At 34.0% G+C, this 23,108-nt stretch overlaps 2 protein-coding genes across 2 annotated transcripts in view; one reads left to right on the top strand and one right to left on the bottom strand.

The window, feature by feature from the left end:
* Positions 1–963: 963 nt before the first annotated feature.
* On the top strand, positions 964–20,342 carry LOC143348779 (uncharacterized). The gene is made up of 12 exons (XM_076779375.1): positions 964–1,332; positions 3,481–3,786; positions 4,175–4,262; positions 6,470–6,757; positions 9,383–9,588; positions 11,467–11,513; positions 14,334–14,487; positions 14,574–15,092; positions 17,444–17,531; positions 17,980–18,182; positions 18,421–18,505; positions 20,149–20,342. The coding sequence occupies exons 1-12, from the start codon at positions 979–981 to the stop codon at positions 20,340–20,342; spliced, it is 2,532 nt and encodes an 843-aa protein (XP_076635490.1). The 5' UTR covers positions 964–978.
* The window catches only part of LOC143348789 (luciferin 4-monooxygenase), a 21,721-nt gene continuing 18,208 nt past the window's right edge, over positions 19,596–23,108 (bottom strand). Inside the window, exons 6-8 of the mRNA XM_076779390.1 lie at positions 22,828–23,049; positions 22,400–22,629; positions 19,596–22,281 (exon numbers count right to left, since the gene is read on the bottom strand). Of these exons, the coding sequence (XP_076635505.1) occupies positions 22,120–22,281; positions 22,400–22,629; positions 22,828–23,049 (614 nt within the window). The 3' untranslated portion in view covers positions 19,596–22,119. The remainder of the gene's footprint in view (positions 22,282–22,399; positions 22,630–22,827; positions 23,050–23,108) is intronic.

Raw genomic sequence — 23,108 nt, 5'->3', positions numbered from 1 at the left:
AACACTAAAAAATCTCAAAAATTACAAAATAGTACTCGCCAAACGGTCGATTTCACTCGAAAACACTAAAAAATCGCAAAAATTCAGTGGAAATTGTGAGAAATCAAAGTGGAGCCAAAAATTGAAAAATTAAATTTCAAAAATTACGAAATAGTCATCGTCAAACGGTCAATTTCACTCGAAAACCCATCAAAAACACTCAAAACTCACAAAAATTCAGTGGAAATTGTGAAGAATCTAAGTGAAACGAAAATCTGAAAAATAAAATCTCAAAAATTACAAAATAGTACTCGCCAAACGGTCGATTTCTCTCAAAAACACTAAAAAATCTCAAAAATTACAAAATAGTACTCGCCAAACGGTCGATTTCACTCAAAAACAATAAAGAATCTCAAAAATTACAAAATAGTACTCGCCAAGCGGTCGAATTCACTCAAAAACACTAAATACTCTCAAAAATTACAAAATAGTACTCGCCAAACGGTCGATTTCACTCAAAAACACTAAATAATCTCAAAAATTACAAAATAGTACTCGCCAAACGGTCGAGTTCACTCAAAAACACTAAAGAATCTCAAAAATTACAAAATAGTACTCGCCAAACGGTCGATTTCACTCAAAAACACTAAAAAATCACAAAAATTCAGTGGAAATTGTGAAAAATCAAAGTGGAACCAAAAACTGAAAAATAAAATCTCAAAAATTACGAAATAGTCCTCGAAAAACGGTCGATTTCACTCAAAAACACTAAAAAATCACAAAAATTCAGTGTAAATTGTGAAAAAACGAAAACCTGAAAAAATTTCAAAAATGACAAAATAAACACAAAAATTTTCGAATTTAAATTTCAATTTGAAACTAAGAAATCCGAAACAAATCCAAGAAGTATCCTCCAAGTGAGAAATTACCCAAAACTTTTTTAAAAATTCTACCAAAAAACGTCCATTTTTGATTAATTTTTTTTCGTAAAATCGAACGATGATTTTGTTGAATTTTTTGATTTTTATTGGAGTGGTTTTTGGCGACGAGAAAGTGAGATACGATGGGTATAAGTTGTACAAAGTGTTCGTGGCGGACGAAGTCCACTTGGAACTACTGCAAACGATGCAAGATGGCGCTGGTTACAACTTTTGGGCCCAACCCAGGGTCAACTATACGGCGAATGTTATGATAGCGCCGGAGAAGATTCAGGAATTCGCGAAGATCGCGAACACGACGCGCCTGGAGCCAGAATTGATGATGGAGAACGTGCAAAATTACATCGACGATGAGAATCCTCGTCGAAACGTGAGGGGCACTTTCGACTGGCTGGGTTATCATAGACTGGACGAAGTGAGATGATAAATTAACAATAATATTTACTGATAGCATCAGCAAAGCTTTTGTGAGAAAATGACGAAATAGTTTAGTTCATTTTTAGTTTTAATTTTGAGAAATTTGGTAGAATTCTATGTAAATTGTGCTATCATACTGTATTATACAACTATAATATGATAGTATCATAGTCGGGGATATGTTAATGGGAGAATATATGATAAATCATGCAATCATACATCTATAATATCGTATGATAGTATCATAGTCGGGGATATGTTAATATGAGAATATATGATAAATCGTGTATTATACAACTATGATATTGTATGATAGTGTCATAATTTACTTCATTTTTACTTTCAATTTTGAAAAGTTTGAAGAGTTCTATGTAAATCGTGCTATCATACTGTATTATACAACTATGATATGATAGTATCATAGTCGGGGATATGTTAATATGAGAATATATGATAAATCATGCAATCATACAACTATAACATCGTATGATAGTATTATAGTCGGGAATATGTTAATGTCTGAATATATGATAAATCGTGCAATCATACTGTATTATACAACTATAATATTGTATGATAGTATTATAATTTACTTCATTTTTACTTTCAATTTTGAACAGATTGAAGAGTTCTATGTAAATCTTGCTATCATACTGTATTATAAAACTATAATATCGTATGATAGTATCATAGTCGGGGATATGTTAATATGAGATTGAATAATAAATCATGCAATCATATTGTATTATACAACCATGATATCATATGACTATTATCATATAATTGGCTATTATAATCAGTGATATGTTAATGTGAGAATAAATAATATGATAGTGAGATACGATATATTATACATATTATTGTATAGTATACTGTATTGTACTATCATATCACTGGCATACAGTTGTTCAGAATAGTGTTATCATGCTATCATTCTTGATGTATGATATAATTTATGATAGTATTATACTGTATAATACATATAAAATTGCACTATAATGTTATAATATAGTATATATTATATATTATAACACTATCATACATTATATATTAAGTATGATAGCGTGATAACATTATACTGTACAACTGTATGACAGTGATATGATATTATAATACATACTATATAATGTATAATATATCCTATCACACTACCATATTATATGATAACATTATAGTGCAATTTTACATATATACTATAACACTATCATAAAATATATATCAAGAATGATAGAGTGATAATATTACACTGTACAACTGTATGACAGTGATATGATATTACAATATATACTATATAATAATATCCATAATATATCCTATCATACTATCATACTATATGATAACAATATAGTGCAATTTTACATATACAGGGTGTTCAGCCACCCCTGAGAAAAATTTTAATGGATTCTAGAGGCCAAAATAAGACAAAAATCAAGAATACCAATTTGTTGATGGAGGTTTCGTTAAAAAGTTATTAACATTTAAAGTTCCACCCGTTTTGAATTTTTTTTTCGTAACTGACTAGGATTTCGAGGATATGTCTATTAACCAAAAATAATTATAATTGATCCCTGAAATCAAAAATAATTTTTTTAGAACGTTTTGAAATTCTTTAATTTTTTCAAAAAATTCCACCCCTTCTAGAATTTTTTCCTCAAAAGTGGATAGGATTTTGGGAATATGTGTATTCACCAAAAATTATTACAATTGCCCCCTCTAGCTAAAAATAATTTTCCCAAAACGATCTGAAATTTTCAAATTCAATTGTTAATAACTTTTAAACGAAGCCTCCATCAACAAATTGCTATTCTTCATTTCCGTCTTATTTCGTCCTCCAAAATCCCCCATTAAAATCTCCCTCAGGGCTGTCCAAACACCCCATAAACTCACGAAAATAACTAGAAATAAAACAAAATGGCCGACTAGGAATCACTGTAAACACAATGGACTCCAAAGTCCAAATAACTTTCGAAAATCTTAAAGCATGAATCCCCCATCAAAATCTCCCTCAGGGCTGTCCAAACACCCCATAAACTCACGAAAATAACTAGAAATAAAACAAAATGGCCGACTAGAAATAACTGTAAACACAATGGACTCCAAAGTCCAAAAACTTTCGAAAATCTTAAAGCATGCTTCTTCTCTTCAGATCTATCGTTGGTTAGATTCCCTGGCAAATCAGCATCCAGAGATCGTGAAATCGGTAACTGGGGGGAGCAGCTTTCAAGGTCGAAGCATAAAAGGCGTGAAACTGTCGTTCAGAGAGGGGAATCCCGGCGTCTTCATCGAGGGGGGGATCCACGCCAGAGAATGGATATCTCCAGCAGTCGTAACGTACATTCTGAACGAATTAATCCTCAGCGACGATCCTCGTGTCAGATACATGGCGGAATCTTACGATTGGTACATCTTTCCAATATTCAATCCGGATGGCTACGAATACACGCACACAACGGTAAAGAAATCTCCGAAAACAACCTCGAAAACATTTAGATTGCGTATTCTTAAGCCACTTGTTCCAATTCCGATCTTGATTGCTCGTGTAATCCCCTAATCTCTAACAAAAATGGTTTAATTTGTATACAAACACGAACGTGGCTGAATAATCGCCGATAAGTTACACCAAATTCATCGATCGATAAACTGATCACGAGTTTTATTTATATCGAGTGATTATTGGTTTTATCTCGAGATAATGGCTGTTGTTTATTATCTATAATTAGTCGAGAAATTGTGAGATAAATATCGACGCAATTCGCGATAATTAGCTGGGGGAAACTATCGATAATTGTCTGTTCGATGAAATCAAAATCACAGTTCGAAGTATACGATTTTGTGTTTAGAATCGTCTGTGGAGAAAAACTAGACGACCGACTGGAAGGGGATGCTTTGGGGCTGATCCAAACAGAAACTGGAACTTCCACTGGGCAGGTGCTGAGTTATTATTAATTTATTTTAGAGAATATCCGCCATTTTGGGACTTAAATTTACTAAATCAAACGTAAACAAAGATTCTGCGGTTATAAAACCGTTTTCTGACTGTTTAAAGGAAGATAAAGGACAATTTTAGGTTAGGTTAGAGTTTATTTAGTTCTCCTAGTTCCCTCTAGATGGCGCTGTTGCTAGGGAATTCACAGATTTTTAGATTTCCAACTATTTAATTCGACGACTTTGTGTTGGATTTGATTTAGTTTGGATTGGACTGTCCAAATGGAAGATGAAGGAGAATTTTAGGTTAGGTTAGAATTTATTTAGTACTACTAGTTCCCTCTAGATGGCGCTGTTTCTAGGGAATTCACAGATTTTTAGATTTCCAACTGTTCAATTCGATAACTTTGTGTTGGATTTGATTTAGTTTGGATTGGACTATTCAAATGGAAAATAAAAGAGAATTTTAGGTTAGGGTAGAGTTTATTTAGTTCTACTAGTTCCCTCTAGATGGCGCTGTTTCTAGAGAATTCACAGATTTTTAGATTTCCAACTATTTAATTCGATAACTTTGTGTTGAATTTGATTTAGTTTGGATTTGACTGTCCAAAAGATGATAATGGACAATTCTAGGATAGGCTAGCTTTCATTTAGTTCTCCTAGTTCCCTCTAGATGGCGCTGTTTCTAGGGAATTCACAGATTTTTAGATTTCCAACTATTTAATTCGATAACTTTGTGTTGGATTTGATTTAATTTGGATTGGACTGTTCAAATGGAAGATAAAGGAGAATTTTAGGTTAGGTTAGAGTTTATTTAGTACTACTAGTTCTCCCTAGATGGCGCTGTTGCTAGGGAATAATTCTAGGAACATGACGAAACTTCGTTTCACAGATTTGTAGATTTCCAACTATTTAATTCGATAACTTTGTGTTGGATTTGATTTAATTTGGATTTGACTGTCCAAAAGATGATAATGAACAACTCTAGGATAGGCTAGCTTTCATTTAGTACTAATAGTTCTCTCTAGATGGCGCTGTTTCTAGGGAATTCACAGATTTGTAGATTTCCAACTATTTAATTCGATAACTTTGTGTTGGATTTGATTTAATTTGGATTAAATTGTCCAAAAGATGATAAAGGACAATTCTAGGTTAGGTTAGCTTCCATTTAGCAGCACTAGTTCCCTCTAGATGGCGCTGTTTCTAGGGAATTCACAGATTTTTAGATTTCCAACTATTTAATTCGATAACTTTGTGTTGAATTTGATTTAGTTTGGATTTGACTGTCCAAAAGATGATAATGGACAATTCTAGGATAGGTTAGCCTTCATTTAGTTCCCCTAGTTCCCTCTAGATGGCGCTTTTTCTAGGGAATAACTGTAGGAATCTGTCTAAATTTCGTTTCTGAGATTTTTAATTCTGAGATTCCAAGTAATACTTTTTAAAATTTTCTAAATTAGTGCAGATATTCCTTATGGTGTATTACCACCATGAAATTTTGTATGGAAATCTAGTAACTTTATTCTGACCTGAGCATAAAATGGGACAATTGTTTTTTACAAAGTTTTAGCAAAAATAACTCTTGATTAAAATCATATTTCGCTCTGTTTTTGGTCACTTTTAAAGAAAGTTACTAGATTTCTGGTTACCCTTCCCCTCACTGGGATTCCCCTAGCCATTTAGGGAGCTTCTAGGGACATCTGGCGAGTTCTCACGCTATTAATTGTGTTTCTGGTCACTTTTAAAGAAAGTTACTGGATTTCTGGTTACCCTTCGCCTCACTGGGATTCCCCTAGTGATTTACAGAGCTTCTAGGGACATCTGGCGAGTTCTCACGCTATAAATTGTGTTTTGGTCACTTTTTAAGAAAGTTACTAGATCTCTGGTTACCCTTCGCCTCACTGGGATTCCCCTAGCCATTTAGGGAGCTTCTAGGGCCATCTGGCGAGTTCTCACGCTATCAATTGTGTTTCTGGTCACTTTTAAAGAAACTTACTAGATTTCTGGTTACACTTCGGGATTCCCCTAGTCATTTAGGGAGCTTCTAGGGACATCTAGCGAGTTCTCACGCTATTAATTCTGTTTCTGGTCACTTTTAAAGAAAGTTACTAGATTTCTGGTTACCCTTCGCCTCACTGGGATTCCCCTAGTGATTTACAGAGCTTCTAGGGCCATCTGGCGAGTTTTCACGCTATTAATTACCGTTCCAGAGGGCGGTACGAGCAGATATCCCTGCAGCGAGATTTACGCGGGGGATAAACCGTTCTCAGAGACGGAAACTAGAACCATGTCTGAGTATATCGCCAGCATCCACGAGAAGATATTCGCCTACATAGCGTTCCACAGCTACAGTCAATTGTTACTAATTCCTTATGGTCATACAAGTCAAAAAGTCTCCAATTATAATGATCTGTTACAAATTGGAAATTACTCCGCCAATGTGCTTTCGAAGAGATACGGAACGAAATACAAAGTCGGAAATATCGTCGATGTTATATGTGAGTAGCATCCCACCGCGAGATGGCGGCACTGTTTACATCCCCACTCCTGCTGCACGCCGCTGATTGGCTGTCGCGCGACCAATCACGTGAGGCTGGACACTGCAACAGGAGTGGGGATGTCAACTGTGCCTTCTTTTCGCGGAATAATTTAAATGAGCGAAGATGGCGTTTGCTATTTTTTTTTTAAAATAGTTTGCTATTTGCTGTGGCGTTTGGGACGATTTTTAATTAGTTTTTAAATACTATTTGCAAGTAAATGTAGAATGAAAGTAGTTTTTAAAATATAGTAATTTTAAAATTGAAGAAATGGAAGATTGAAAATTATAGGAACTGAAATTTCTAAAATAAATAGTAAATTTTGAATGGAAATAATTAATGGTGAAATTAATAATATTCAATTATTTATTGAAGAAGTTATTAATGATAATAATAATGAATGACTTGTTAATATATTTGCAGTTAATCGAATAATATTTCTAATTCTTTCAATTATTACTGTAAAATTTATTAAAATTATGGGAGTGTTTAATGGAACTAAATGAATTAATATTGAAGTTATATTAATTAATTAATCAAATAATATAAATTTTATTCATAAAGTTGAAGGTAATGATAAATTAATAACTGTATGTCTAGTAGAGGTAAAATTATAAGGGAATAAATCTAATGAATTTATTAATAAAATTGTAATTATTAGTAATTTAATAATATTTTACTAATAATTTAAATTCTTTAAAAATTAGATTTATAAATAGTATAAATATTATTTGATATGGTGATATTTAGAAATGTAGACTAAAATTAGGAAAAAATAAGACGAAAATCAAGAATATCAATTTGTTGATGGAGGCTTCGTTAAAAAGTTATTAACAATTAAATTCAAAAATTTCAAATCGTTCTGGAAAAATTATTTTCAGTTGCAGGGGTTAATTACAATCATTTTTGGTCATTACACATACCCTCGAAATCCTAGTCACTTTTTAGAAAAAAATTCTAGAAAATGTGAAATTTTTCGACGGGAAAAAAAGATTTCAAATCGTTCTGGAAAAATTATTTTCAGTTGCAGGGGTCAATTACAATTATTTTTGGTCATTAGACATACTCTTGAAATCCTACCCAGTTACGAGGAAAAAATTAGACAAGATGAGAAACTTTTCGAAAAAATTAAAAAATTTCAAATCGTTTCAAAAAAATTATTTTTGACTGCAGGGTTTAATTATAATCATTTTTGGTCATTAGATATACTCTCGAAATCTTAACCGTTTCCGAGAAAAAAATTCTTTACTGAAAATATAATTGCTGGCCAAAAATGGTTCCCTGAAATTTCATGCGAATCTTTAAAACACCATAACTTCTGAATGGATTGGACGATTTTAATGTTCAAAAAGCCAAACGACGCGTATTTTAGTATAGAATATTTAGAAATTATAAAAATATCCGGAAAGTTATTCCTTCACCCCCAAAAATGAGAAAAACCCCACAAAAATGGACCAATTTTCAAACAGCCATAACTCCTATAATAGTGAATATATTTGAATGAAACTTTTTTCTAAAGTAGAGCCCATAGGTACCTACAAAAAAGTATTAAACAATTTTTCTGTAGGACGTCAAACGAAATTACTAAAAATCAAAAACTAATTTTTAAGAAAAATCGACAGGGGGTAGGTGCCTAAATTTTTCGACAAAGAAAAAAAATTTCAAATCGTTCTAAAAAAAATACTATTAGCTGCAGGGGTCAATTACAATCATTTTTGGTCATTACGTATACCTTCGAAATCCTACCCACTTTTGAGAAAAAAATTCGAGAAAGTATGAAATTTTTCGACGGAAAAAAAAAATCTCAAATCGTTCTAAAAAAAATACTATTAGCTGCAGGGGTCAATTACAATAATTTTTGGTCATTACACATGCCCCCGAAATCTTACCCACTTTCTAGAAAAAAATTCTAGAAGAATTGAAATTTTTCAACGGAAAAAAAAATTTCTTAAATCGTTCTAAAAAAAATACTGTTGGCTGCAGAAGCCAATTGCAATCATTTTTGGTGATTTGTCAAATCCCCGAAATCCTACTCATTTCCTAGAAAAAAATTCGAGATGTGAAATTTTTCAAAAAAATTAAAAAATTTCAAATCGGTTTGGAAAAAATATTTTCGGGTTTGGGGGTCAATTACAATAATTTTTGGTCATTAGACATACCCCCGAAATCTTACGCATTTTCGAGAAAAAAATTCAAAACTGGTGAAACTTTAAAAATTAATAACTTTTTAACGAAGCCTCCATCAACAAATTATCATTCTCAATTTTCGTCTTATTTTGGCCCCTAGAATCCCCCTTTACAATCTCCCCCAGGGTTGACTGAGCACCCTGTATAATATTTCAAAAACAAAAACGATGTTTCCTCTTGCACTCAAAATAGAATAATATTATTAATATCAACGAACATTATTAACAAACATAACTATCCAGTAGACTCAATAAATCTATCAAAAACCTTTCACTCTATTTTCCATAATTCTATCTAACTTTTCATACTTCTTTTGCAATTAAATATACATTTTATTACAATTTTTGTAGACATTGCATCTGGAGGATCAAAATGTACATTTTATTATAATTTTTATAGACATTGCATCTGGGGGATCAATGGATTGGGTTAGAGGAACCTACAAAACTCCAATAACATTTACTTATGAACTTAGAGACACAGGAAGATATGGTTTCATTCTACCAGCAAGCCAAATTATACCAACTGCAGAGGAAACCTTGGATTCTTTGGTCGCCATGTTTGAACAAGCTGCAAAACTCGGCTATGGAGACTCCAAAACCATAGTTTCTTAAACATAATTAATTTCAAACACACTTAAATTCATCAATTTTTGAATACACATACTATTTATGCAATCTATTAACTTTGAATCTCCTAATTTATATTTATATTAATTCTTTGGTCGCCATGTTTGAACAAGCTGCAAAACTAGGCTATGGAGACTCCAAAACCATAGTTTTTTAAACATAATTAATTTCAAACACACTTAAATTCATCAATTTTTGAATACACATACTATTAATGCAATCTATTCACTTTGAATCTCTTAATTTATATTTATATTAATTCTTTGGTCGCCATGTTTGAACAAGCTGCAAAACTCGGCTATGGAGACTCCAAAACCATAGTTTTTTAAACATAATTAATTTCAAACACACTTAAATTCATCAATTTTTGAATACACATGCTATTTATGCAATCTATTCACTTTGAATCTCTTAATTTATATTTATATTAATTCTTTGGTCGCCATGTTTGAACAAGCTGCAAAACTCGGCTATGGAGACTCCAAAACCATAGTTTTTTAAACATAATTAATTTCAAACACACTTAAATTCATCAATTTTTGAATACACGTACTATTTATGCAATCTATTAACTTTGAATCTCCTAATTTATATTTATATTAATTCTTTGGTCGCCATGTTTGAAGAAGCTGCAAAACTCGGCTATGGAGACTCCAAAACCATAGTTTCTTAAACATAATTAATTTCAAACACACTTAAATTCATCAATTTTTGAATAAACATACTATTTATGCAAACTATTAACTTTGAATCTCCTAATTTATGTTTATATTAATTCTTTGGTCGCCATGTTTGAACAAGTTGCAAAACTCGGCTATGGAGACTCCAAAACCATAGTTTTTTAAACATAGTTAATTTCAAACACACTTAAATTCATCAATTTTTGAATACACATACTATTTATGCAATCTATTAACTTTGTATCTCCTAATTTATATTTATATTAATTCTTTGGTCGCCATGTTTGAACAAGCTGCAAAACTCGGCTATGGAGACTCCAAAACCATAGTTTTTTAAACATAATTAATTTCAAACACACTTAAATTCATCAATTTTTGAATACACATGCTATTTATGCAATCTATTAACTTTGAATCTCCTAATTTATATTTATATTAATTCTTTGGTCGCCATGTTTGAACAAGCTGCAAAACTCGGCTATGGAGACTCCAAAACCATAGTTTTTTAAACATAATTAATTTCAAACATACTTAAATTCATCAATTTTTGAATACACATGCTATTTATGCAATCTATTCACTTTGAATCTCCTAATTTATATTTATATTAATTCTTTGGTCGCCATGTTTGAACAAGCTGCAAAACTCGGCTATGGAGACTCCAAAACCATAGTTTCTTAAACATAATTAATTTCAAACACACTTAAACTCATCAATTTTTGAATACACATACTATTTATGCAATCTATTAACTTTGAATCTCCTAATTTACATAATTTTAATATTATTACTATATTTAACTGTTAATACTTATATCTGTGTTTAGTATTAAGTGTACACAAAGAGACAGTAACAAATAAGCATTAAAAAAACAATAATGCAATGGCAGACTATCTAATTTCCCACAAAAAGGAACTCAAGATTTCTACATTACTAAAATATTTATATATTTATGAACTTATAAACTACAATATTTTGCTGAATAAAATTGTACTCCTCAAAAAGGTGTAATTGTTTTAAAGTAATTTTTTTTGTTACCTAATAATAAATACCAGAATGTTGAACGTTATAGATAGACGTTTGATTACAAACATAAGTTCGATTAGAACACGTCAGTTTCTATTTTTTAACGTCGTGTCTTATCTCGATCTTAGATATTCGCCAAAATATATAGGCTCTGAAGAGTCGAGCTTATCGCGATCTTGATTTCTCAAATGACCAGTATGTTTCCACGTACAATCGGCCATTTTTCTTATCTAATATTGCACGACGAGTCAGAATATCTCAGAAAAATTGGTAACAGTTTTAAGATGAATTTTGGAATATTTTGGGGTTTCTAATATTCTTTCTTTCTCGATATTAATTTATCAAAAATTGTATAACAAAGACAATTTAAAGGTTTCAATTTTTCTTTCAAAATCGTCCATTTGTGTTAGAAGAGTCAGAATACCTCAGAAAAATTGGTAACAATTTTAAGATGAATTTTGGAATATTTTGGGGATTCTAATATTCTTTCTTTCTCGATATTAATTTATCAAAAATTGTATAACAAAGACAATTTAAAGGTTTCAATTTTTCTTTCAAAATCGTCCATTTTTGTTAGAAGAGTCAGAATACCTCAGAAAAATTGGTAACAGTTTTAGGATGAATTTTGGAATATTTGGGGTTTCTAATATTCTTTCTTTCTCGATATTAATTTATCAAAAATTGTATAACAAAGACAATTTAAAGGTTTGAATTTTTCTTTCAAAATCGTCCATTTGTGTTAGAAGAGTCAGAATACCTCAGAAAAATTGGTAACAGTTTTAAGATGAATTTTGGAATATTTTGGGGTTTCTAATATTCTTTCTTTCTCGATATTAATTTATCAAAAATTGTATAACAAAGACAATTTAAAGGTTTGAATTTTTCTTTCAAAATCGTCCATTTTTGTTAGAAGAGTCAGAATACCTCAGAAAAATTGGAAACAGTTTTAAGATGAATTTTGGAATATTTTGGGGTTTCTAATATTCTTTCTTTCACGATATTAATTTATTAAAAATTGTATAACAAAGGCAATTTAAAGGTTTGAATTTTTCTTTCAAAATCGTCCATTTGTGTTAGAAGAGTTCAAAATATTGGTTATTAATAGATAAAATGTAATTAATGATGAATATTCTTTCCAAATATTGGGAAAATGTTTTTTAAGCCAGATTTCTTCATATGAGAAAAATATTGCATCTGAATATTGTATACAAGTGTTAAAAATATGAATTGAATGTTTAAAAAATATAATTTAAATTTTCAGAGAATATAAATTAGATATTTAAAAAATGTGAATCCAATATTTGAAAAATGTGAATTCAATACTTAAATAACATTCAATAAAATCTTCAAATTTAAGAAAAAGTTATAAAGTAACTAAATATAATTTTTTTAGTATGATTTGAAATTTTTTAATTTTGTCGAATAATTTTGGCACCTTCTTGAATTTTTTTCTCGAAAATGGGTAGGATTTCGATAGTATGTCTATTGACCGAAAATGATTGTAATTAATCCCTGAAATCAAAAATAATTTTTTTGAAACGATTTGAAATTTTTTAATTTTTTCGAAAAATTTCACATCTTCTCGAATTTTTTTCTCGAAAATGGTTAGGATTTTGAAGGTATGTCTAATGACCAAAAATGATTATAATTAATCCCTGAAATCAAAAATAATTTTTTTGAAACGATTTGAAATTTTTTAATTTTTTCGAAAAATTTCACATTTTCTTGAATTTTTTTCTCGAAAGTGGGTAGGATTTTGAAGGTATGTCTAATAACCAAAAATGATTGTAATTGACCCTCAAAACCGAAAATAATTTTTCCAAAACGATTTCAATTTTTTTAATTTTTTCAAAAAATTTCACATCTTCTCGAATTTTTTTCTCGTCACTGGCTAGGATTTCGATAGTATGTCTATTGACCAAAAATGATTATAATTAATCCCTGAAATCAGAAATAATTTTTCCAAAACGATTTGAAATTTTTGTATTTAATTGTTAATAACTTTTTAACGAAGCCTCCATCAACAAATTGTCATTCTTAATTTTCGTCTTATTTTGCCCTTTAAAATCCCCCATTAAAATTTTTCCCAGGTGAATATTCCATTTCTAATATTAAATAAACATTCATTTCATAATAAAAAAAAATATATTTTATTCATAACACAAAATAAATATTATCTGCACATTTTAAAAAAATATTCCATTTCTAATATTGCATAAAAATTCATTTTATAATAACAAAAAAAAATAATTTTATTCATAATATGAAATAAAATAAAAAATATTCTATTTCTAATATTGCTTAAAGATTCATTTCATAATAAAAAAAAAATATTTTTCTCAAACATAAAACAGATATTTCCTCCATATTCAAAAAAGAATATTTGTTACTCAATATAAAATAAAAATACATATATTAGAACATGAAAAAAAGCTCGAATCTCTATTCAACATTTTTATATTAATTATTTAATACTCTATGCTACCAGGGGACATATTGTAATTTTAAATAAATATCAATTCCTATCATTTATTCAACTATCAATGCCCACAAGTTTATATCGACAATTGTTCCAATTAAAAACTTAACACCTGAAAGTGGAGAACTGTTACTTCTCAAGATAAGAATCCAAGTTTATTAAAAACGGAAAATCATGCTATAAAGCTGCACTGAGCAGACTGCAATCTGATGTTTGCAATCAGGGCTCGAGCCTCGAGTGCCCCGGAATTAAAAGTAGTCTGCAATTGATTGTGAAACTGAGACAACGCGTCGAGTAGCCTGGATAAAGGCGATAAGGTGGATTTAGACCCAATGATCGCGCCTCTTAATTGATCGGTGATATGATTTTTGAGTGACGATCCACCAGAAATGATCGTTGGTGCCGTGTGCAGACGGAGCGTTTAAATAGAACGAAGGGAACACCAACGAAGCATTCTTCTTTCGCGACTGCAGAGGGTAAGGATCAGCTGTGTAGGCTTAATCGACAGCTCGATTGCAATTACTCTAATTCCTCAGGAGCAGCATCATGTGGAAGGTAATTCTCGTCGCCCTGGTCGCTTTGGCGACTGCTGAGAAGGTCAGATACGACAACTACAAGGTGTTCCGTGTGATTCCCCGCACGGAAGAGGAGCTACAAACCGTACGCGACTTGGATTCCCTGTCTGACTCGGTGAGAACCTTGCATTTGCAGAATATTCAACGTAAAGCTAGCAAACGATCCTCAATAACTGAAAGCACTGCTTTGGAAATTGGCAGTACTCCTTCTGGAGGGAGCCAAACACAGTAGATGGCTCAGCTGACGTGATGGTGGCGCCCCACAAGGTCCCAGAGTTCACCAAAATGATGGAGAATTTGGGGATCACGTTCGAGACCTTCGTCCCTAACGTGCAAACCCTGATCGACAACGAGAAGCCAGAAGTGGAGGCCCAGGCTGGCTTCGATTTGAACAACTACCACAAGCTGGAGGAGATCTACTCCTACCTGGACAGCTTGGCCAAGGCGCATCCAGGCAAGGTCCAGGTGCTCGTGGGTGGAAAGACGTACGAGGGTCGTCAGATCAAGGGGGTGAAGCTGTCCTTCGGAGGCAACAAGCCTGGAGTTGTCTTGGAGGCTGGGATACACGCTAGGGAGTGGATCGGACCTGCCACCATGCTCTACATGATCAACGAGATGCTCAACAGCAAGCAACCCGACGTTCGGTCGCTTGCGGAGTCCCACGACTGGTACATCTTCCCTGTCACCAACCCTGATGGCTACGTTTACACGCACACCACTGTAAGTCGTTAGATCTCGTTGTTAGGGGCAGTTATGTCCACATTATTTGGTGACTAGGCTCCAACAAGCTGAGCAAGAGTATCATAGAGAGGTGACTTGTTAGCTAGGGATAGTTGTGTCCACATTACTTGGTGGCTAGGCACCCAACAAGCTGAGCAAGAGTAAGAGAAGTATCATAGACAGGTGACTTCTTAGCTAGGGATAGCTATGTCCACATTACTTGGTGGCTAGGCACCTAACAAGCTGAGCAAGAGTATCATAAACAGGTGACTTCTTAGCTAGGGATAGCTATGTTCAAATTACTTGGTGTCTAGGCTCCAACAAGCTGAGCAAAAATAGGAGGAGTATCATAGAGAGGTGACTTGATAGCTAGGGCCACTTACGTCCACATTACTTGGTGACTAGGCTCCAAAAAGAGTGTCATAGAGAGATGACTTGTTGGCTAGGTACCTACAAGCTAAACAGAGCAAGAAAAAGAGGTCTTCACGCCGCCTCATTCCTATTACTGAGCCTCACTCTAGTAGGGAACCATGAAAGATACATTTTTGTTGTATTCAGAGCTAATATTTTGAGCCTACAGTTACTCCAATAGCTGTGAGAGACTCAAGCAATGATTACAATGCATCTGAGCAGGCTATTACTAGCCATCAAGTCATCTCTCTATAGTAGATCTTCACGCCTCCTAATTTCCATCAGAAAACCCTGCTTTTGAGTCATGTTACATAGTAGAGGGATCTCCATATCTATGAAAGATACATATTTGAGGTTCGTAGGGGCTCCATAACCATGAAAGATACATTTTTGTTGTATTCTGAGCTAGTATTTTGAGCTTAGGGTTACTCCAATAGTTGTGAGAGACTCAGGCAATGATTACAATGCATCTGAGCAGGCTATTACTAGACATCAAGTCATCTTTTTATAGTAGATCTTCACGCCTCCTAATTTCCATCAGAAAACCCTGCTCTTAGGTCATGTTACATAGTAAAGGGATCTCCATATCTATGAAAGATACATATTTGAGGTTCGTAGGGGCTCCATAACCATGAGAGATACATTTTTTTCTATTCTGAGCTAGTATTTTGAGCTTAGGGTTACTCCAATAGTTGTGAGAGACTCAGACAATGATGACAGTACATCTAACCAAGCTATTACTAACCATCAAGTCATCTTTTTATAGTAGATCTTTGTGCCTCCTAATTCTCATCAGAAATTCTCATATTTGAGGTTAATACTGTGTGCTTATGGCTACGCCAATGTCTGTGATTCTATCTTGAGTCAAGAATAATCATGACATGATAACTGTAGAAATATTAAAAGAATATTCATTTGAATAACTTGGGGTAGTTCAACATTTGAATAGTTTTGTATAATTCAACAGAATTTTCTCAAGTTTGATCAAATATTGTTTGATATTCTTTGATCAACATTAGTTTTGTATAGTTTTCATAAAGGATACAAAAGGTGGAAACTTTATGTGATTCTTACAATTAATATATAAGTTTCTAACCTATTACATTCTCACATTTTGTGTGAATAATCAATTGTTCAAACATTTCAACAGAATTTTCTTAAGTTTGATCAAATATTGTTTGATATTCTTTGACCAACATTTGAATAGTTTTGTATAGTTTGCAAAAAGGATACAAAAGGTGGAAACTTTATGCAATTCTTATAATTAATATATAAGTTTCCAACCTATTCCAGTAAATAATCAAATTGTTCAAACATTTTACCAGAATTTTCTCAAGTTTGATCCAATATTGTTTGATATAGTTTGATCAACATTAGTTTTGTATAGTTTGCAAAAGGGATACAAAAGGTGGAAACTTTATGTGATTCTTACAATTAATATATAAGTTTCTAACCTATTACATTCTCACATTTTGTGTGAATGATCAATTGTTCAAACATTTCAACAGAATTTTCTCAAGTTTGATCAAATATTGTTTGATATTCTTTAATCAACATTAGTTTTGTTTAGTTTGCATAAAGAATACAAAAGATGGAAACTTTATATAATTCTTATAATTAATATATAAGTTTCCAACCTATTCCAGTAAATAATCAAATTGTTCAAACATTTTACCAGAATTTTCTCAAGTTTGATCAAATATTGAGGCTACTTGATTGGAAAAATGGTTTGAATATCACATACTTAACTATAGGTTTGTTAAAAACTGTTGAAACTACTTCAAAAGGCAGAAAAGAAAAGGAAATTGCAAGTTCTACAGAGTTAGACTTATCAAATTGACACTTTCAACCCATCTGAACAACATATTTCAGCGAAACTTGATAAATAACCAATGTTAGGTTATACTTATCATACTTAATCCCTGATATTTGTGTTTCAGAACCGTATGTGGAGGAAAACACGCAAACCTTACGGAGTCCTTTGCTCCGGAGCTGATCCTAACAGGAACTGGGGCTACAAATGGATGTGTAAGCTCTAAATTCCATTTGTTTACATTCTAAAAATCATTTCAATTCACTCTTTTTGTGAAGAAGCTTTTGTTACAATATTTTTCCCAGCAAATACTATCCAATTCGAAAAAGTAACAAACTTATTTGGAACTTTGAACGCCATTTTGTCGACACCATGGGTCTCCAAAATGGCTGCCATGATATCTCAAGTTCTAGTGGACCAAATGATACGATTTTCTAAATTTGATGCTTTTTACTATTTCTTCTAGCATGTTATATAAAAAACAAATATAGAAAATGGTTTCTTTAAATTTAGAGTGTTGATAAAAAGTCTAAGTTTTAATAGTTTTTTAATATTCCTATTCTGGTTATAACAACGTTCACACTAAATGACATGATTCTTGATTAGAATACCACCTCAAAATCAGAGATATTTTTCTAACTAATCTTTTTTATTAATTTTCAGCCGGTGGTTCCAGCAATAATCCCTGCTCAGATACCTACGCCGGAAGCTCAGCCTTCTCCGACGTTGAAACAAAGACGTTCTCAGACTATCTGCGTTCAATTTCCAACAAATTCTCTACTTACCTCGCTTTCCACAGTTACTCTCAACTTCTGATGTTCCCCTATGGACACACCAAGGATCATTTGGAAAATTACAACGACTCTGTAAGCTAATCAATCAAATTAGAAAAACTAAAGATCTATCTAGAAACATTGTGTTCAATTTATTCTGCAAAAGATGGTCTCTTATCAGCAAAGCGTTGCACAAATCCTTGGTTAATCGATACTTTGCAACACTCTGTACACAGATATGCGATTATCTTTTGTTTGAATAAGGAAAACGCAATTTGTGATTCATTTCATGATTGCTACAATGGCGATCATGTGAATTTGTGTGTTTCAGCTGCAAATTGGCCGCAAGACTATTCAGGCTTTGGCGAAACGATATGGAACTCAGTACAGGACTGGAAATATTGCTGAAACTATCTGTAAGTTGCAAGTTTTTGGAAAAATGTGAATTCTCTTTAGAAATCTTATGGTAGACAATTAAACAATTTAGAGTGTTTCTAAACAGAGTTTCCATTAAAATATACTTCTTATTTTGTTGGTTTTGTAAGGTAGTTTCAGTCAAACTATTTTAAACAGCTACTAATCTAATGATCCCCTTTAATAGTGTTTTTAGTCATATTATAATTAATATAACCTAAAATTTCTATCATTTCTCTCATTTTTATATTAATTTCTGGCCCATTCTGCCACCAGAGTAGGAAACAAAGATTCTAGGTCCAATTTAAAGTGAATACTAAACGTAAAATGAATTAAAAAATACAAAAAAGCTGGATTTCTTAGACACACACAAGACTTTTGCTTCAAATGTTAAAATAGTATGTTTCTAGAGTTTTGTATGCTTCTAAAAGTCTTTTAATTTATTGATTTCACAGACCAAATCAGCCACTAATCTAACCATCTCCTTTAATAGTGTTTTTAGCCCTATTATAATTAATATAACCTAAAATTTCTATCATTTCTCTCATTTTTATATTAATTTCTGGCCCATTCTGCTACCAGAGTAGGAAACAAAGATTCTAGATCCAATTTAAAGTCGATACTAAACGTAAAATGAATTAAAAAACACAAAAAAGCTGGATTTCTTAGACACACACAAGACTTTTGCTTCAAATGTTGAAATAGTATGTTTCTAGAGCTTTGTATGCTTCTAAAAGTCTTTTAATTTATTGATTTCACAGACCAAATCAGCCACTAATCCAACGATCTCCTTTAATAGTGTTTTTAGTCATATTTTAATTAATATAACCTAAAATTTCTATCATTTCTCTCATTTTTATATTAATTTCTGATCCATTCTGCTACCAGAGTAGGAAACAAAGATTCTAGATCCAATTTAAAGTGAATACTAAACGTAAAATGAATTAAAAAACACAAAAAAGCTGGATTTCTTAGACACACACAAGACTCCTGCCTCAAATGTTAAAATAGTATGTTTCTAGAGCTTTGTATGCTTCTAAAATAATCCTTAAACACATAGAAATAGAAAAGACATGATTTAAAGAAAGTAAGTTCTTAGAGACTAATTTTATTCAACATTTATTTATTATAATTATCAATTTTCAGATGAGTGACAATATGGTTTAGCTTGATGTGTAAACTACTATTATTAATAACTAATTTTGGGTTATAAATAACTGGTATTTCTGCATGAAATAAACATAGGTTCACTGTATATAGAATATCCTATAAATAATGAACAAATATTTGAGAAGGAAAGAAAAGAATAACGACAACAGATAGAAACTGAAGTGTTTAATAGATCCTCCTTTATTTTCTATCATGTGAAACATCCTTTTAGAGATAGGAACAGAAAATAGGACTGCAAATAGTGCACCCATAATTATTTTGAGCATTGTATTTGAGTACACGTTTTAAAGTAAGAAAAAGGAAGTTAATTTGTTACTTGAGACCTAATTAAGGCTTTGTTCAAGTGTTAACAAATAACTATTCTTGACTTTCGTCTTATTTTGGTCTCCAGAATCTCTCAGTAAGATTCTTTCCAAACAAAATGGCCACTTATTGTCAGAAAGGTTGTTCAGATTGTTTGTTATTTGTGTTTCAGACGTAGCCAGCGGAAGTTCGATGGATTGGGTGAAGGGAACCTTCCACAAGCCTGTTACTTTTACCTACGAATTGCGTGATACTGGTCGTTATGGTTTCTTGCTCCCAGCTAACCAAATTGCTCCCACTGCCCAGGAAACTCTGGACTCTTTGGTTGGCATGTTCAGGGAAGCGAAAGCACGCGGTTACGAATAAAGATACGCTGTATAAATGGATCACTATACCGGAATAAACGCATAAAATATCTAATGTTATGATAAATATACGGATATATTTATCATTCCATTTGAGCAATAAAATTTCCTAATTTCTTAAAGTGTTTATACTGCCGTTTTCTTTCCTGTCCTTGGTGTTCATTACTAGAGAAATATTGTAGCATCAGTTTGTACATTCTTATTTTCCCTTTTTAATAGTAAAATACTGTGCAATCGAGAATGAAACATGGAGATTTTAAACAGATAATATGTTTGTATTCTTAGGAAATATATTTACTGAATTAGTCTTATTACGTATAGAATGTAGTTTTATAATTAGGTCTAGAATCTATGGAAATTGTATGTCATGCCAGATGAGACATTTATACCTGTTAGAAACTAATGTGAATTACATAACCTCTTCATTATTTTCTGTGCAAATGGATGAAGAGTCTCGCGTCAAGTGAATTAGTCCCGGATATAGTTAAGATGGTTACATTATGAGTTTCATCCACGTATTCGTTTGGTCGTCCAGGCGACAGGGGATGTGTTCCCTAACGTGGCAGCCTCTGAGATGGGATGTGAGGATGAGGACGTCAGCCTGAGAGGGCTGGTAGCTGCATCCTTGCATATAATCCCAGGGATTGGAGTGAAAGCTCCCACAGACCAAACGCTAGTATGTGTAGGTGGGTGACCTGGAGTATGGGATGTTTGTGGTGGGATTTGCTTGAGGCAACAGGTCCTCCAGGTGGCTGGGGAAGTGTCCCCCAACGTGGCACGTCCCCCAGGTGGCTGGGGAAGTGTCCCCCAACGTGGGGCGCCCCCCAAGTGGCGGATAGAGGCACCCACTGAGATGGGATGTGAGGATGAGGCCACCAGCCTGAGAGGGACAGCCTCTGGGATGGGATGTGAGGATGAGAGGGCTGGTGGCCTCATCCTTCTGAAAGCTCCCACAGACCAAACGCTAGTATGTGTAGGTGGGTGACCTGGAGTATGGGGTATTTGTGGTGGGATTTACCTAAGGCAACAGGTCCTCCAGGTGGCTGGGGAGGTGTCCCCCAACGTGGCGCGCCCCCCAGGTGGCTGGGGAAGTGTCCCCCAACGTGACACGTCCCCCAGATGGCGGATAGAGGCACCCACTGAGATGGGATGTGAGGATGAGGCCACCAGCCTGAGAGGGACAGCCTCTGGGATGGGATGTGAGGATGAGGACACCAGCCTGAGAGGGCTGGTGGCCTCATCCTCCTGAAAGCTCCCACAGACCAAACGCCAGTATGTGTAGGTGGGTGACCTGGAGTATGGGATGTTTGTGGTGGGATTTGCTTGAGGCAACAGGTCCCCCAGGTGGCTGGGAAGGTGTCCCCCAACGTGGAGCATCCCCAGGTGGCGGATAGCCTCTGGGATGGGATGCAGGGATGAGGACACCAGCCCTCTCAGGTGTCCTCATCCTCGTGAAAGCCCCCACAGACCAAATACCAGTATGAACGTGTCTGGAACCTGGGGTATGGGGTATTTGTCACGGGATTTGCCTAAGGCAACAGGTTGACCAGTTGGCTGGGGATGTCCACGCACCCGTTAGGTCCTCCAAGTGGCTGGAGAGGTGTCCCCCAACGTGGCACGTCCCCCAGGTGGCGCATAGAGCCTACCACTGAGATGGGATGAAGGGATGAGGCCACCAACCCTCTCAGGCTGATGTCCTCATCCTCACATCCCATCCCAAGCCCCAGTATGAATGTGTCTGTGACCTGGAGCATGGGATATTGCAACCTACATGCCACTTATGTCTGTACCAGCGATTTCGCCATCGCCTTTAACTCCTTCCTCGAGACTTTCCCGGAATGTGTGTGCGGAAGACTCGGTAGAAACTTCACCCCACCGCGTAGTTTGCAATGATCCATCAAAGTGGTGGCCACCTTGTTGATCAATTCTTGCGCTGTCACCTGGCAAACAAGTCAATCATCCAGCAATGGCTGATCAGTTCACACGAAAGGACATTTGAATAGTGTCCAACTCTGAGTCAAGTCAGTGACATAGTGAATGATACTTGTTGGAGCATACCTCCTTATTGGGTACTTTGCTGACAAACGCAACAGGGTGCTCGTCATCTACTGGATGAGGTATACTAACAACTGCTGCTTCCAGAACGCCTGGATGAGACTGTAACAGGTCCTCGATTTCAGTCGGAGCTATTTGATGCCCCCTAAATTTAATTATTTCTTTCAGTCTGTCGACAATAAACAGTTCTCCGCCTTCGTTGTAGTAAGCCAGGTCCCCTGAATGCAACCACCCTGAAATCAAAGTTATTTATTGCAAACTAGGCAAGAATAGGGTAACAATGATCGCTCTAAAACATTCTCCAATTGTTAAATTATAAGACTGTAAGATATTAGAGCTTAACTTGACGCAAAAACATTGAAATTGTACTAATTTTGCGTTGGTAATTAAACGAAAAGAAGCAACACTGATCATAACAATCTCACACTCACCATCTTTGTCGATTATGTTTTTGGTAGCCTCAGGATTCTTGTAATATCCCGTCATCATTAAGGGCGTCTTTGCACAAAGCTCCCCAGTCTCATTGGGGCCCAGGATCTTCCCCGAATCAGGATCAATGATCTTTATTTCACAGTTGGGTTTCACAACGCCGCAAGAACCGCTCGTGCTCTTCACCATCTGAGCAGAAACCAGTCCACCCAGCTCCGTCATCCCTAAGTGAAACACATATTTGTCAAACCAATGTTACAAAACATCCCAACCATAGATATTT

The sequence above is a fragment of the Colletes latitarsis genome, chromosome 12, assembly GCF_051014445.1.
Source record: "Colletes latitarsis isolate SP2378_abdomen chromosome 12, iyColLati1, whole genome shotgun sequence".
Classification (NCBI taxonomy): Eukaryota; Metazoa; Arthropoda; class Insecta; order Hymenoptera; family Colletidae; genus Colletes; species Colletes latitarsis.
Note: the sequence above shows the minus strand (reverse complement) of the source record. Positions and strands in the feature narration are given on the sequence as shown.

Bases quoted from the DNA above. Each gene is read 5' to 3' on its own strand.
- LOC143348779 (XM_076779375.1), top strand. From the start codon at position 979: ATGATTTTGTTGAATTTTTTGATTTTTATTGGAGTGGTTTTTGGCGAC. The intron at 4,263-6,469 runs GTGCTGAGTTAT...TTACCGTTCCAG, and splicing joins CTGGAACTTCCACTGGGCAG to AGGGCGGTACGAGCAGATAT. The intron at 6,758-9,382 runs GTGAGTAGCATC...TAATTTTTATAG, and splicing joins AAATATCGTCGATGTTATAT to ACATTGCATCTGGGGGATCA.